The 16552-nt window shown below is 38.9% G+C and overlaps 1 protein-coding gene and 1 long non-coding RNA gene across 5 annotated transcripts in view; one reads left to right on the top strand and one right to left on the bottom strand.

The window, feature by feature from the left end:
• Positions 1–16552, bottom strand: part of sh3tc2 (SH3 domain and tetratricopeptide repeats 2) — a 92175-nt gene that overhangs the window by 66011 nt on the left and 9612 nt on the right. For 2 of the 4 annotated variants that reach the window (XM_034181149.1, XM_034181150.1), the window contains exons 1-4: positions 10958–11085; positions 10191–10289; positions 5819–5947; positions 3777–3904 (exon numbers count right to left, since the gene is read on the bottom strand). In XM_034181149.1, the coding sequence (XP_034037040.1) occupies positions 3777–3904; positions 5819–5947; positions 10191–10289; positions 10958–11078 (477 nt within the window). In that variant the 5' untranslated portion in view covers positions 11079–11085. Of the gene's footprint in view, positions 1–3776; positions 3905–5818; positions 5948–10190; positions 10290–10841; positions 10882–10957; positions 11086–16552 lie in introns of those variants that run through there. The other 2 variants (XM_034181152.1, XM_034181153.1) reach the window with 2 other exon arrangements.
• On the top strand, positions 3062–15180 carry LOC117519882. The gene is made up of 3 exons (XR_004563472.1): positions 3062–3141; positions 9265–9270; positions 15170–15180. It is a non-coding gene; the product is annotated as an uncharacterized LOC117519882 (long non-coding RNA).

The raw sequence follows: 16552 nt of genomic DNA, 5'->3' as shown, positions 1-16552 counted from the left end.
TGAAAGGGAATATTGATCCACTTCAATTTGCATATCAGGCGGGTAAAGGAGTAGAAGATGCTAAGCTTTTTATTCTCAACTGTCTTTACAGACATTTGGAAAAGCCTCGAGCTCATGCTCGGCTTTTATTTGCTGATTTCTCTTCAGCTTTTAACTTGATGCAGCCTTGCCTTTTAATTAAGAGGTTAAGGTGTGATTTTAAATTGCCTCACCAGATGGTTGAATGGTTGGCGGACTTTTTAACGAATAGGAGACAGAGAGTTTTGGTAAATGGATGCGTTTCAGACTCCTTAGTTTTGTCCACAGGCTCATCACAGGGCTGTGTTCTTTCCCCCTTGCTTTTCATCTTATATACAGATGAATGCAGAAGTGTCAGGCAACGCAGGTATTTAGTTAAGTTCTCTGATGATACTGCTTTGCTGTCCCTTCTTCAGGGAGAGGAGTCAGGACATGGGGAGGCCCTTGCTGATTTTGTTTCATGGTGCGATACAAATCACTTGGAGTTAAATGTATCTAAAACGAAGGAGCTTATAATTGATTTTAGACGTAACAAAGGGTTTGCTATAGACAGCATTATTCATGGGAAAGCTGTAGAAAAAGTTCCTGCATATAAATATCTGGGCACTTTTTTTGATGAGAAGTTGAGATTCGACGTAAATACGGCAGACATTGTGAAGCGAGGGCAACAGAGAGTGTACCTCCTTCACAAATTGAAGTCCTTCTCTGTCAGTTCTGTTATTATGGGTCGTTTTTATCAGTCCTTTATTGAAAGTCTTTTATGTTTTTCTTTCATCTGCTGGTTTCCTAGCCTGGCACTGAAAGATAAAAGTAGCTTGCATAGTATCACAAAGACATGTTCAAAGATCATTGGAGTGGAAACCAGAGACCTAGCTAGTTTTTGTGAACAGCAAATGGTGAGGAAGGCAAATTGTATTTTGTCTTCTCCCGGACATGTGCTGGCAGGTGAATTTTCTTTGTTGCCTTCGGGCCGTCGTTATGTTTCACCTGTCTGCAGGACGAATCGGTTGTTAAAATCTTTTATTCCTTCTGCTATCCGTCTTTTAAATTCCTTGTAAGGTGTGGATGTATGGGTATGTGGATGTAGTATGTTGCACATTTTATGTAGATGTAGTATGTTTTTTTTTTTGTGATGTGCCGGTATGCAGGCTGCTGAAATTAATTGCCCCTGGTGGGATGAATAAAGTTGTCTAAGTCTAAGTCTCTGTTTGATTGCAGACTTTGCAGTTACCATTTTGACGTTTTTCAATGAGACACAATAATGTATTGCGTTTGGTGTGACTCCCCTCTGTCCAAATTTTCTGCAATATCATTTCCTGTCCAATGCCTTGCTGGATCTGATACGTGTCATCCTTTCAAATATTCATCCAATAACTTTTGACACTGGACCAAGATTTTGTTTTAAACATCCAATATTATTTCTGTTTTATATTGTGGCACTCTTAGATCCATTTCATTTCTATAGCGCTTTTCCATCTGCATTAGATGCTCAAAGCGCTTTACAATAATGCCCAACATTCACCCCGATGTCAGGGTGCTGTCATAGTGATTTTCTGGTCAGGCTGGGATTTGAACCAAGGATCATCTGGTCTCAAGCCCATTGCTTAACCACTAGACCATCACCTCCCCTAGTCTGCTGTTTCATTGCCTTTAATTCATACATGAGTTGGCACTTATCAATTCCTACCCTAATAATCCTGTAGATGAATTGCAATATTTCACATAGACTCACCTGTATATGGCAGATGATTGAAGAATAAACCAGAGTCAAAACAATTAGAACTTGCATAGGTTTGATGTTCTCCACCCACTAAAGACCAAATGTGATCACCATCATTACCACCACAAATAACGTGATCAGTTGTTTATCGTAGTACCCCAACTCTCAACGTCACAAACACCAAATGAACATCTGATTTTATGTTCTATGGCTTTGCAGATCTGTCTGCAAAGAAATATTGTTCATACAGTTCATGTAGAATAGTGAGCTTACCAACTTTTACATGCTCCAACATAGAAAACTACACTGGTCAACACGATTTTTCTTGCATGGAGTTTTTCAGTGGATTTTGGGTAATTTGAGGGTGCTGAATCCAAATCTGGTGTTAGTTTTAAACAATCACATCACATTTTTGAGATATGAAAACACATTTCTCAAATCAAGCATTGAAGCAAAAGCTGCAGTCTCGCACACCTCTTCAGCACCAGAAACAATATTATAGCTCTTGCTCACATTTTGTAAACCTGGTTTAAAAACTATGCTTTTGAATTAGTGGCATCAAACTCATGAGTGAATGAGCAACTTTTGTATAATCCAGTGGTGTCCAAAGTATTCCAGAAAGGGCCAAGAGGTTCAGGTTTTCTTTGCAGCCACTGACTCCAGCAGGTGATTTCATTGATGAACTTGTCCCATCTGCTTAAAGTGATGTTCATCAGTGAAACCACCTGCCAGAGTCAGTGGCTGCAAAGAAAACCTGCACCCTCTTTGCCCGTTATGGAATACTTTGGACACCACTGGTATAATCCATCAATATGGAACATGCAGATTGCAAAAAAAAAAAAATGTGATGTGATAGAGGGAATCTGATCTCATATTCAGATTCAGCACCCCAAAATTACCCTAAATTAGTTCTCAAAGTCCATGCTGCATATCTGTAGTGAAGCGGAGGTTTATCCATCTTTTGGGGATACAGAACTCCGTATGGAGGAAAAAAAAGGAAATTCTTCTGTGTGAGCAAAAGTACAATTATTTCTGACTTTTGATTAGTTCATGCACACAATACATATGTACCTGTGTTGTGCCAAACTGCTTAATGCACACAGAAACATGAGATATAAAGTAAAAGCCAGTTTTTTCCAACGGTCACATGCACAGCCAAAAATATTGAAGCATTTGCTTCATGCACACACATTAATCAAACTGTGGAAGAGAATTATATGTCACATGCAAAGAATATGAATTTCTGTTTATGGCCACTTTGCATGTCTGGTCCATCAAAACAGTGCAGATTTATTTTTATTTAATAATTCTTTCAATTATTCATATTTGGGGTTTCAACAACAGAAACAAGGATGTCCCCCTCACACAAAGTCTTTATGATGTCTGGTGGAGTTTGGTCACAGGTGAGTTTTATTTTGGCTGCTCCTGTTTTTTAGTGCAGATGTGTCTGTGTGCCTCTCAGAGTGCATCGGTGACCCTCTAAGTGTCTCTCTTCTTGTTATAACATCTGTGCAACACCACGCAATGCACTTTATGATGTAATATGGGAAATACAGCACTGGTCACATCACAGAACGACTGAACCTGCTCTACAATGCACGCTTGGAGTTTTTCTGCATACAGTGCAACAGGACTTGTGTTTCTGTACGATCGTGGAAAATGCACATTTGTATCACATCTTTGTGTTGTGAGTGGCCCACTTTAAGTACAGTTAGAATACCAACACAATAATCTTGTTAAAAATGTTATATTTTCTCAATACGTATTTATGACAACATGCAACGGCTTTGATTGGACAACAAAACTAGGTGAGGATAGGCAGTCAGCTTAAAACCCTCAGTGAGTCATGAAGGTCCATCTCCCAAAAAACAAAACAAACAAACAAAAAAAAACCATTAAAAAAGCCCTGGAAAAAATGTGCATGATATAATGACATATCATATACGTAATGATCCATATTAAACTGTGTCCTCAGCATGTGATGCCATGAGATTTAGTGCATAAATGATGTGTATCATCAGGTCTGACTGCTCCTTACTTTAAACAGCTGGGTGACATCCTTGCTGTTACTTTCCACCACTCTGAGTTGCGTGCGCAGCGACTCCTGTAGGATCCGGTCAGGTTGTGCACTGGACCGCCGCTGCCCTTTGAACACCAGCACGATTTCTGAAAGATAATTTCGATGAGGGTTATCACACAGTAAAACAAAAAATCAAGCTGAAATAAGTGGGAACTAAAAGGATTAAGTGTATAACTACAGTAAACAGAACTACTTGCTTTACGTGGGTGATTTTTATTGTTACCGCCACCAATGAAGTTGGGCGGAGGCTATGTTTTCACACTTGATTGTCTGTTTGTTTGTGAACACAATTTTTCATATGTCATTATGACATTTTTACTGAAGATTCATGTCCTCATATGCAAGACCTGATTAAATCTTCAAGGTCATAGTATGTCAAATGTCAAAATCAGGAAAAATCTTCCCCCTCCTTTAAACATTGAATGAATTTTTAAAAATTCATAACTGTCCAAAAGACTGAATTTTTTTTTCATGTTTGATGTATGATTTATGTAGCATGGTATCCTTTATTAACTGAAAAAGTTTGATCCGGGTCTGATCTGGATTGTGAAATTTCTGGATATTTGAATTTAATATTGAAAAGCCTATTTTTTGTACATTTTGCATTATATCTCAATCAAAAGTGCCTCAATCACTCTGATTTGTGACAATGAGGTGCAAACTGGCACTCTCAATGAATAGACTAAGTTTGATCCATATCCACATCAACTCCTCTCACCCTCTGCACCGGACTGTAGTGGAGCTGAGCAGCTCCTTCAGTGACAGACTCAGTGACAGACTCAGTGCAAGAAGAAATGATACCGCAGGTCGTTCCTACCTGCTGCTGTCAGACTGTACAATAACACATTGAAATAACCACATGCAATAATATGTCCACAAATCACGTTCAATATTAATATGTCCACAATAATGTGCAATAACAACTCGTTTACAAATCCCAGCACTAATGTCACCTTATCACATCTAAATTCCACTTCACATATTGTAAATGAGATGCTCCTATTTTTTTTCAATTCCAATCATGTTTATATATGCATATGTACTTACATATGTACACACACACACACACACACACATATATATATATATATATATATATGTGTGTGTGTGGGTGCGTATGTATGTATATATACATATATGTATATTTATGTTTACATTTATATAAATATGTACATATGTAAGTTTATTGATACATAAAAACACTTGTCCTTTTCTTTCCTCCTTGTTTCCCCTCTTACATCACTTACATCATTGTCACCAGATCAGGGTCGGCAAGTGGGGGTCTGTTGCTCAAAGGTCTCCCCCTTCTGCCAGCAGACTCCAAAACCTTGTCTTTTAATGCAGAGCCTAGGACATTCAGCAAAGGGTGGACCTGTGTCAGGGGGCGACCCTATATATATTCTATTTTAGTCTTATCTTATCTGATCAGTATTGCGGATTCAGCGGATGTTTGAGTCCTTTCAACATTGAAAAGCCCTTTTGATCTATATTTTGTATTATATTTTAGCTTATGAAAAGCCACTTCTAACAGGACTTTGACCTTGAATTTTTTTTCCAAGCTCAAAATTTGTGGAATTGGAAACTATGGAAACAGTGCACTAGCATTATTTAGGAAAAATTAAAACTGAGTCAGAAATCATTTGTTGTCTACCAAGAGACAAACTTTGATGAGGTCATTAAACCTATTTTCTGGGGGAGCTCATATTTCAATGAGATGCTATGTGTGCACAAAGTTAGACCCCGAGGACAAATGAAGCCATTAGAGCTCATAGTGAACCTTCAGCGTGTCCATTTAAACCCATTTGAGAGGAGAACCTGGGGAAATGTGATGGATGGAGCTGAACTGCTTAATGAGTAAAACATTAGCAGACAGGCAAATGGGCTTCATCAGTATGCACAAACATGAACATGCATCCAAAACCCTTCTGTGTCAAAGAGTAATTCAAAACTTTTCAAAAGTTTCTCAGTCGAAAATGACACCCGAGGAGAATTTCCTGTACCTGAGGAGAATTTCTCGCCCAGTGACACTGTGATTCCTTTAAGGAAAGCTTCTTTCTTCTTCCAGTAACTGTCTGGCTCCACCTCTCCATCCCCCGATTCCGCCAACGGGCCATCCTCCTCACCAGGACCTCAAAAAGGGAACAAAACCCATGCTTTTGTAATCAACATTCCCAGCAGAAAAAATCCACAGAGGTTTTCAAGTCCAGGCTCTTCTGCATGAACACGTGAGTGACCATTTGAACAGGAAGGTCATCAAACGTGCAGCTTTTAACCAAACTGACATGAACATTTCACTGGAAATGTTCCTATGTGACACAAGAAGGCAATCTCACTCATATATTGGGATAAATGCTGTGGAAACAAAAACAGCAAGCAATCATGGAGTTCCCAGATAAATCATCTGCCCATACATGTGTTGGTGAATATTGCAAAGACAGCAGCAGGAAAATTATTACTGAATTGAGCAAAACAAACCACAACCAAAAGAAGTGAGTAAAGTTAGTATAAAACAAATGAATGAATGCTTATAAGTGCAATGGAAAGAATATTTCATGAGGTGAAACATGAAATGTTCCATTGAATTATTATTTGTTTTATATAAAACAAATAATGAAAAATGTATTATTTGTTTTATATAATGCCTAACAATCCTGACAACGTAATCCGTACCTGATGCTGTGCATTGACAGCTCCGCATACAGACTGCAATCTGCTTTCCTCAATCCAGTGAAAATACGCATAAGAAATTTGTAGAGCTCTTAATCTGACAGCAAATGCCTCCAGACAGCTTACGGCGTACTCGATTTGTTTTTTGTTTTATTTTGCTTTTTTGGTGTGTGTGTTACAAGAATCAGCACCGTCAATAAAACAAACCCCACCATGTTTGGCGCCTGTTGCTACTGATGTGGTATAGCACCAAAATTGCATTGTAAATAGAACCAAAATTGGAAAGAAAATGGAACACAGTGGCAAATGGTATGAGTAACCCATATCACGTGACATAGAAACCACCAATCAAATGGCAAAGATCTATTCAAGAGTTATATAATAAATACTACTTTGTAAAGACTTGTATACGTTATGATCATATAGACAAGGCTGAGTGATCACCGCAAACCATAATAATGTCATATGATGACATCATCATGATGTCACATATACGCTAAAACATAACGTTCTTTTTTCTTATTTATATGTACCCTAGATCCTCTTTGTAGCTCTTCTAGTTTTAGGTTGACTGAGTAAATTTTTAAATTTATACTGTCACATGACGGCATATAGTAATGCCATAGTGATGACACATTCAAATCAGTATATTGAAAGCTCTTTGCTGAGTCATATGCTCTTGAAGTCATCCTTCTAATGCTCTTTGTTTCAAGGTTATTGAAATGATATCATTTGGTTACATCACAAGACATCATGTATAGCTCAATTGATAGTAATGTGTTTGTTGGTTTGTATCATAGACATATACCATACCTGGAACAGCCGATATGAAGCTTGTCTCTGGGCCATGTTGTGGGTGTTGCCATGTTCACAGCAGTGGTATAATAAACTCAGTAATGCATAAAGGGATGGAGCATGGGTGGCCCCATGTGTGACACAAGATGCCTGAACATACCGCTCTCTGCGAGTCTGAACCACCTAAGTTAAGGCTACCTTTAGTTCGGGTGTATATGAAATCATATTTCTGGGGACTGCGCGGTGGTACCAGCAATTTACTTTGGTGTGAACATTAAAAGTTATGAGCCGCTTATTTTCTCAGTAATTGTACATTAAATGGACGTAAGTGGGCCCCTATTTTTTAATCCCAATTATTGTATATATATATATGCACATATATATTTTATTTCTACTTCATTTTCTTTTTATTGTATTGTTACAAGCATTATTACTATTGTTTTATCTTTGCACACACTGTCTGACGCACATTTCCTTTCTACTTGCACTCATGTTGTGTGTTTATTAAGAGCTGATGTAACAAGTAAATTTCTTCAATATGAGATCAATAAAGTCTTATCTTATCTCTTATCTCTTAACACACAAAGCAATGGACATCTGCTAAAAGTGCTAACAGCATGATACATACAACATTAAATCTGGTGAGAATTTAACTCAGCATTATTGCAACAGAGACATAGATGAGTTTGTAATAAAATACTCCAAACAAACAGACACAGCCCTCCAGTACTGGCTGCATCCAGCGACTGCTGAGTTAAAGACACTACAAGAGGCAGAGATGCTGGGCTCAGCCGCTGTCATTCAAAGCGACCATGTCCCCAAATTTACAGAACTTTATGGATTATAATGTCTTAATCTAATGGCCCGGTCACATGGCATATGATGATTCCTGAACGAAGGGAAAAAAAGCCACAAAGTCACAAATCGTCGAGAACAGGTGGACAAATCAGCTTTCACTTTTCCCATCACTGAATACTCTGTGAATCAAGAGCACAAAAGGAATGAAAGAGGAAAGAAATGAAACCGAAGCTAACGCTGACTGCGCCACTTTAAACAAAAATGTTTACGATCACGTGACTGACAGCAGCTATACAAGCCATACGCAGCCTACTGCATCCTGCTCTGCATTCCAGGACTCGGCACTGGGATGGAGCTCTGTAGCACATGAGTCCTGGAGAAGCTGCAAAGAGAAGTAAGCGATCCAATCCACTATGGAGATCTGTGCGCAGATCGGCGGATCCACCTGCTCTGGTTGCTCATCCAAACAAAAGAGGGATCATCTCCTTCATCATCATCAGAATCCTCACTGTCTGGTTCAGACTCTGATGATGTGCTGCGCACTCCATCTTGCTCCAATTAAAAAAAAAACCTGAAAACTTGCTCAACATTTTAAGATGCCTCATTTTTTACAAAACAAACAAACAAACCCCACCACCACTCCAACAAAACAATACACCCCAAACACACTAAATATTTCTCAAATCTCTCAAACACCAAAACTCTAATCGCTGTCTGCTTTTCTCTCCCCTTGCCAAATCACTCACAATATCCCTTCACTCAGCCACCAAAGGGAGGGATTAGTTTCTTTTTCTACATTTACACCAACAGCTTGGAGGCATGCAACAGTACTGTACTATATTCAACAGAATATAGTACAGTGTAAGTCTCCCAATTTTTTTTTTTAATTTCTTGTCCAACTCCATTAATGCTTTACACCCTAAGAGTTGGGTAATGCATTGTCGATTTGCCAAAAAAAAAAAAAAAAAAACTCGATAGAAGAAGAAGAAGAAGAAGAAGAAGAAGAAGAAGAAGAAGAAGAAGAAGAAGAAGAAGAAGAAGAAGAAGAAGAAGCCTCAAGTGGCCAGTCAAGGAACTGCAACTTTTTGTATTTCTTGGATTTACCACTTGGTTTGTATACATGTGAAATAATTCTTATAGCTTTCTTAGCTTTGATGTTATTGAATAGTAGTAGTAGTAGTAGTAGTAGTGTGTTGAGACAGTGTAACACCCCCGCCTTACATGTTTGACAGACTCATGTAAATTAATTCCCTGTGATTCAGTGAAATCATAATATATTGTTTTGTGTGTCCTTAACCTGTGATCAGTTACATTCAAAATATAACCATTTTATCCTTAATTACCATACAACCCTTTCAAAAACTTGAATTCATGTTGGCTCAAGATTATTTAAATTAAATGGTTATGACCTTGGGTTTGACACTTCATGTCTCCCAAGGTCATGTGGCCAAAACAAATTGATATATAACTTCATATTAGTGGTTGGTGGTAATCACAATTGTATCTTTAGCTCATTTCTCTAAATAGCTATTCTAAATTAGTTTGACCATTCACAGTCACACAATCTGACCAGTGGAAAGATGATGTATGATTTCATATTTGTGTTTAATGGTATTCACTGTAATCAAATTGTCACTATTCATAATATTACTTTTATACAGTGTGGGCCAAAATTGTGATCTTGGCCTGTGACTTTAGTTTTTAACCAAATTTTGTCAACCTAAAATTATTTTAACCCTGGCAGAACCCTCGTTCCACAAAGCTCCAAATTGTACCAAAACTCTTTGAGTTGTTTTGTTGACACACAGATGGACAGATAGACAGTATCAAAGACAATACCGCCACATGTATTAGTGCCGCGTGTGGATGTAATAAGAATGAGAAAGTTTTCAGATAATTTACAATGCTGAGAATTAAACATTTAATTTGTCCAGTTACTTTTGGCAAATGGGGGGCCTGTATGTAAAAATGTGCCTATTTCCTCAGCGTTAAATCCCCTTGAACTAAAGCTGAAAGTCTAGACTCCATTGTGGTGTTTTACAGAAATAAACTTACAAAAATTGTATAAATGTACATTTATTGTACATCTGGCCTGAGTATAACATACTCTACCTTGAGTCATGATGTCATTTCCTAAAAAGTGTTCACTGGTTCCTCCTAGCGTATATGCAGGTTCCCTCCAGAGAGCATCTAGTTCCGCAGAAGAGATGTCTGTAAGGACAGAAGCAGATCAGAGTCAGTCCTGGACTTGTTGTGTGGTTCTATTTTCCACCACTTTATCCTCCCTTTACAGCTATTTCCAATTGCTTTGAAAAAAAAAAGAACTTTCAAACAACGTGAAAGAAAACACATTGCTTTGGCGGAGAGCAACGTCACTGCGAGAGACAGGTGCAACAGATTAACGATGAGGTCAAGCCAGACATTAGTGTCAGGAGTTATCAGGGTTACAAAGACATCAAACATCACACATGTGCACTGACGTAACAAACGGTCAGGACGGTCACATCATTTCTGAACCGAAAAATATAAATGATTCATCATGCTTTATCAGTGCAACACACAACAGACCAGTATTATCAAGATGCAAAGCGCTCACAGCAACACAATGGGGCACGCAACTGAGCAGCATGGACATTGTGCTGAAGAACACAGCAGCCTATTGTTTCCAGTCCCACAATACTGAGACAGAACCGACAAGACTGCTCCACTCAAAACAGGCACAGCCATGCTTCCACGGTACAGCAAACACACCATGCCCTTTACCTTCTTGGCTAAATGTGCTACCCATGTTGCCTCTAAACCTACGTTGCTGCCTATCTGAGCGTTGCAGTGTGTCTGACGACGGTACAGAGGCGCGCAGAGTGCAGGTGGGGACCGACCTGTAAAGAAGGAAAGGCAGGTTTTGATGAGTGGTCCACAGCAAGTACAGCTGAGCAGCAGTCTGCAGCAACAAGATGCCATCTGGCCCAAGAAGCGGCAGCTCCCGGAGAGCAGCGCCATCCCAATCACAGCATCCCCACACAGCCTCTTTACAAACTCTGCTTCCCTTCCTGCTGCTGCATCCCGTCCTATCCAGCTCTCACTGGACGTCTCCTCACTGCCTATGCAAGCCTTATCTCATCTCCTGTGTCTGTCTCAGTCCACTTCTCTTGCCGTCTCATTCCCTCCTCCCTACAGTTACCCCCCCCCCCCCTGCCGCCTCTCTCTTCACTTGCTGCCCAGTCTGAATGCACAAAAGCACTTTCTGTGATTGGAATGGCTGTGTGTGGGGGGTAGGCCTCTGTGAGAGGTTTGCTGTGTGGGTCAGAGAAGATATGCACGGTATGTGTGTGTGTGTGTGTGTGAGCGAGAGAGAGAGACGAGACAGTGTATTGCTGATGTATTGTAAGACAATGCGACAGGCTGCAAGGTCACACCACAGCTGGACAGAGTTGGTACAGATTGAGGATCGGTTTATCCAAACAACGCACAATTCAACACAACACTGGTATTAGGCCAAAAAGTCCACTGGCCACACCAGATCGGGGGCGGAGTGATCGTAACCCACGGGGTTAGGCAAAGTATAGTGTATATGACAACTGATCCAAATGAGTAGATTTATGAGTTGCCCCCCCCCCCCCCCCACGGTGGGCGTATGGCCCAGAAAGGGACTATAGAAATGTACTTCTTCCATGTGTGCTGTTGTCAGTCACACTTTCTTGTACACGTGATAAAAAAAAAAAAATCTGATTTATATCAAATTTGAACCTGACTTTCAAAATGAGTTTATTTTGTTGAAGTTTAAATTTGAGCATGATCAGGTTTCAACAATACTCTCTACAGACTCACACCTTTCTGAACACAATATTGATAATTGTAATTTTATTTCCTAGCAGCTGTAGTTTTTTCTTTCTTTCTTTGTCATATCCCTGCCCAAACAAGATATATCTAAAGACATTCATCCATTTTCTATATCCGCTTACTCCATTTAAGGGTCAAGGGGTGGCTGGAGCCTATCCCAGCAATCATAGGGTGTACACCCTGTGTCACAGTTTGGATTTTTTGCATTATGTTTGATCTGTTCTCCTATGTTTAGTTATTTTGTTTAATTGGCTTTGTTGCATGTTAGTTCTCTTGCTGGTCTTTTTCCTGCTTGGGTTGCTCTGTCTCTATCTCTCTTGTCTCTCTCTTGGTGCTTGGTGGTAGGCGTTTCACTCTGTCTGGCCACAGCCTTGTTCTGGTGCTTTCCACGCATGCCTGTTTCTCATCACCAGGCTGTATATAAGCTTCACTGGTTGCACAAGTCCCTTGCCAGATCGATGTGCCTTGTTCCTTCTTTCCAGCTCTGTTCGTGTGTTTTTCCTAGTCCTGCTTACCTTGTTGTTGTTTTTTTTATTTACCTGTTTACCTGACCATGCCTTAGCCTGATGATTTTTGTACTGCTGCTTATTCACATATTCAAAACTAAGCCATTTTGAACTACAGAGCTGTTTGTCTGTCTTGCATTTGTGTCCAGCCATTCCTAATCATCGAGCCTGATACCCTGGATAGGATGCCAGTCACATGCAATATAGACAAATAAACACATTCACACATGCATGCACACTTAAGGACAATTTAAGCTTTCCAATTTACCTAGCCTGCAAGGCCATTTGGTGTGCAACGCTGCATTTATCATACTGCACTGTTACACAGGATGTTGTAATGCTTTCTACAGTGCAACGGTAGATGTTGGTAAGATGTTTTTGTGGCAGGTGGGCTTTTTGATATACTGTTTGAACATCTGCATCGTGATGTACACGTGTGCAATTGTCACTTTGCCAAGATTTGTGATGCGACACGTTTACATTGCCAAGTGATAAGGGAAAAATTCTGCTTTTATTTTTCATGACTAACACCCCTATTCCACAGGGCAACATTCTATTACAATCCCCCCATGATTGAGAAAAATTGCAAAAACAGGATGAAATGATTTACTGTGACATCACTCCAATCAGGCTGGCTTATGAAGTATAGACCTGGCAACTAGCTGGTTTATAAAGTGCATACCTGGCAATGTGCTCAAAAACAAAAGTAAAGCTGCACCTGGCTGCATTCTCAGCTAGGAATGCAACAAACGCTGCCTTTGCTTCAGATGTTTGAATGTGTTTGAAGCTATTAAGACTATGAAAACCCAGAAGTGACCATGTAATGACACCAATTTGGTGAATCGGGATGAAATTTTTGAACACCTCCATAATTTTGTATACCAAGTTTGTTCAAGATTGCCAAAGATGGATCAAGAAGTTACTGTGATCCATCAAAACCCAACTCGATTTACTGTTCTGGATGAAACGGGACTGACCACTGCTCAGTGGAATAAAGGTATAACCAACAAAAAATGCTGAAGATGTTGAATTGACTCAAATAAAGGATCCTAGTGATGTGAGTGCGACATGCACCTTCTCCCTTGCCGCACTACACACATCAATCACATTCTTAATTAAACAAACAAACAAGCAAACAACAAAAAACAAAACAAAAACAGCACGCCCTCCCATGCAACTTGTCTTGTTTTCAGTAGCCAAAAACAGTAGTTTTTGAAAACGGGTACCACAGTGGATGAATCTGAAAACGTTAGATTCACATCTCATAGCCCTGCCTCTGTAACATCAGCTGCTCACAATTAACAGTGTGTTATTGTTGTAATTTAACATACTTTTTGTATTGGTTTATCATTAATGTGATTTATTTTTGTCGTGAGCATAAAGCTGAAGAGGCGACAGGTGGCTGTGGTGAACGCTGATCATTAATCAATGGAAAGCTGTGACGCGAATAAAAAAAATGCAGAAAGGATTTTCATCTTTTAAAATAAGTGATTTTTTTTTTTTTCTTGTTGGTGGTTTCCTTCAGCTCCGGCTGAGAAACATACGCAGAGCACTGTATTATAACACCAAGGGACTTCTTTAAAAACTCTGCATGTTCCTTTATTATAGACGGGAGGTATTTTGAGACCATTTCAGGTCCTCAGTGATGTGAGCAGCAAGGAACCTAAAACTTTCCATAGTTCTGGCCTACCACTGTGGTTTAATAATGTTGGATCAATAGTCGGGCATGGAGTCATGGGTAAATATGGAGTAAAAATCAGGGTTCAGCACACAAGCTTAAAGGCCTCCAAGGTTGTGAGTGTCATAAAGTATTGAATTGTGGATTTTTATCAATTCTCTTCAGCATTTGAGAAAAAAGATAAACATGGTGGCCCCATGATCCTTTACTGGAGTAAGTGGGAAAATGGGTGGATGGATGGATAAAGATGGTGAATGTTAGATTTTTTTTTCTGTTCAGTTGCACACACTGAGTCAGTTAAGTCAGTTAATTTATTTATTTCATTTTTAAAATTAATTAAGGTTATGATCAAACATTTTGACCTGCATGGCTGTATGTATGGATGGTTTTGAACAGTTTTCCAAAAGTAAATCCATGTTCTTTGTCAACAGATGATTAAGAAGTCAGATGGCTTGTACCAACTACTACAATTTAGTTTCTTTACATAATGCCAAATACCAACACAAGTGACCCCAAGGCACATTACATGTGTACATTCTAACCTTACCCACCCATTCTGAGCAAGCACATCAGCAACAGCTAGAGGTCTGAAAAATGTTATTCAAGAAAATTGGTATATACATGTGTCTGTTGTGAGGCAAAATGTTTTTCCACAAAAAAAGCACTGAACTAAAAATAATGCAGATGCAGAAATTTTCCATAGGTTGCATAAAAATATTCTCTTTCTATAGCTTCACCATTTTCCCATTTTACACACACTGAAAAAAGAGAATGTTTGAACCAACTTAAAAAAAATGTTACAATTTGTAAAAAACCTGAATTAAGTTGTTTCAACTTAAGTTTGAAAGTTAAATCAACTCTAACTTACAAACTTAAGTTCAAACAACTTAATTCATTCATGTTTTTACAAATTGTAACACTTTTTTACATTGGTTCAAACATTCTTTTTTCAGTGCAGCTGTTTGCCCCACAAGAAAACATACATTACTTAAAGCTTGTTGCAATGGGTAAACAAAGGCTGATAGGTCCACAACCCATCAGTCAAACCGGTAACACTTTACTTGAAGGTATCATTATAATAGTTGTCTTGAATATGACAACTTGATATTAATCAAAGCAACATAACCAGAAGTTGTCTTTGGCCTTTTTGGTCTTGTATGCCAACTTGTGAACTTGTCATTACAAAAACCAAATGACACTTAATGACAGCAGTCATAAACATTTGTGACATTGACATAATGTTTATGACTCATTCCTGACTGTCATGTAACAGCTATGACAGTGTCATGTCACTATTATGATGATACCTTCAAGTAAAGTGTTACGGTCAAATCCTCTGCTTGTGTACTGTCAAAATATAGTGTTGAACTCTAAAAGTGGAAACTCTCTCAGATGTGACATCACTGGGGAAAAAGAAAGCAATTTTAGCCCAGAGACTATCTTTTGTTTTTCTCAGATTTCCATTGAGTTCTCTTCATCAACAAATGATATGTTTGAGAAGAGGTTCTAATTTCCAAACGTTCTTATTCTTGACAAAAATGTCCATATGTTATTATTTGGTAAAACAGTGCAAACACAGCTTGCAGAATGCTAGGCCTGTCTGTTACCTGCTCCAGTGTTAAAGAAGTCATTATTGTAACGTGAGAATAAAAATCTTTTTAAGAAATAGACAACCTGTTGGTTAAGAAGATGCAGCTGAAATGAAGTCATATTATGAGCAATTGTTTTCATTTAATATGCACATAACTGGCTCTTTCAAAAGTTACTCTAAATATGTCTTTTTATATTTGCATCTTCTATAAGTTAACATAATGCTCACTAGTAATGGGTTGATGCACCCAGACACGTGCACACTGCAGAATAATAACAACAAAACTACTGCATTGGAGCTACTCCTGAACAAATAGAGTGCAAAGTTGACAGTGACTGTGACCAAAAATATGCCACACTGGGCCCTATCCAAGTGTCCTTCCCAGTGCGCAACCACCGCAGTTATCATTTACAAACCTAGCATCCGCAATGTGTAAACAGCAAGTAGAACTGTACTCATTGTACAAGATTCCACACAAATTTGATTGCAAGTGTCCATGAAGGCATGTCATAAAAGCTGTTGTGGTGGAACTTAACCACATCCTGTATACTCACAAGACTTCTCTATGAAAATACCATGACCTCATGATAAAGCAGAAGACCATTCATCATGACTGAAACAAGAAACACCATGATTTATCACAACAACACTATCAAGGCTGTATGAAGATAAAATAAAATACCCCTAAAACTCTCTTATGGTACAAGTCCTGTCAATGAATATCCAAGAATGCCAAGGACTGCCTTCAAAATAATGACAAGACAAAGCAACACTGCAAGATAGATAGCAAGGGGATTTGAAAAAGTTCTGCAACACTTCACAACAGTTTTAAACAGTTTTAAACTGTCATGATGGAATC

Source organism: Thalassophryne amazonica, chromosome 11 (assembly GCF_902500255.1).
Source record: "Thalassophryne amazonica chromosome 11, fThaAma1.1, whole genome shotgun sequence".
NCBI classification, from domain to species: Eukaryota; Metazoa; Chordata; class Actinopteri; order Batrachoidiformes; family Batrachoididae; genus Thalassophryne; species Thalassophryne amazonica.
This window is presented reverse-complemented; position numbering and strand designations above follow the sequence as displayed.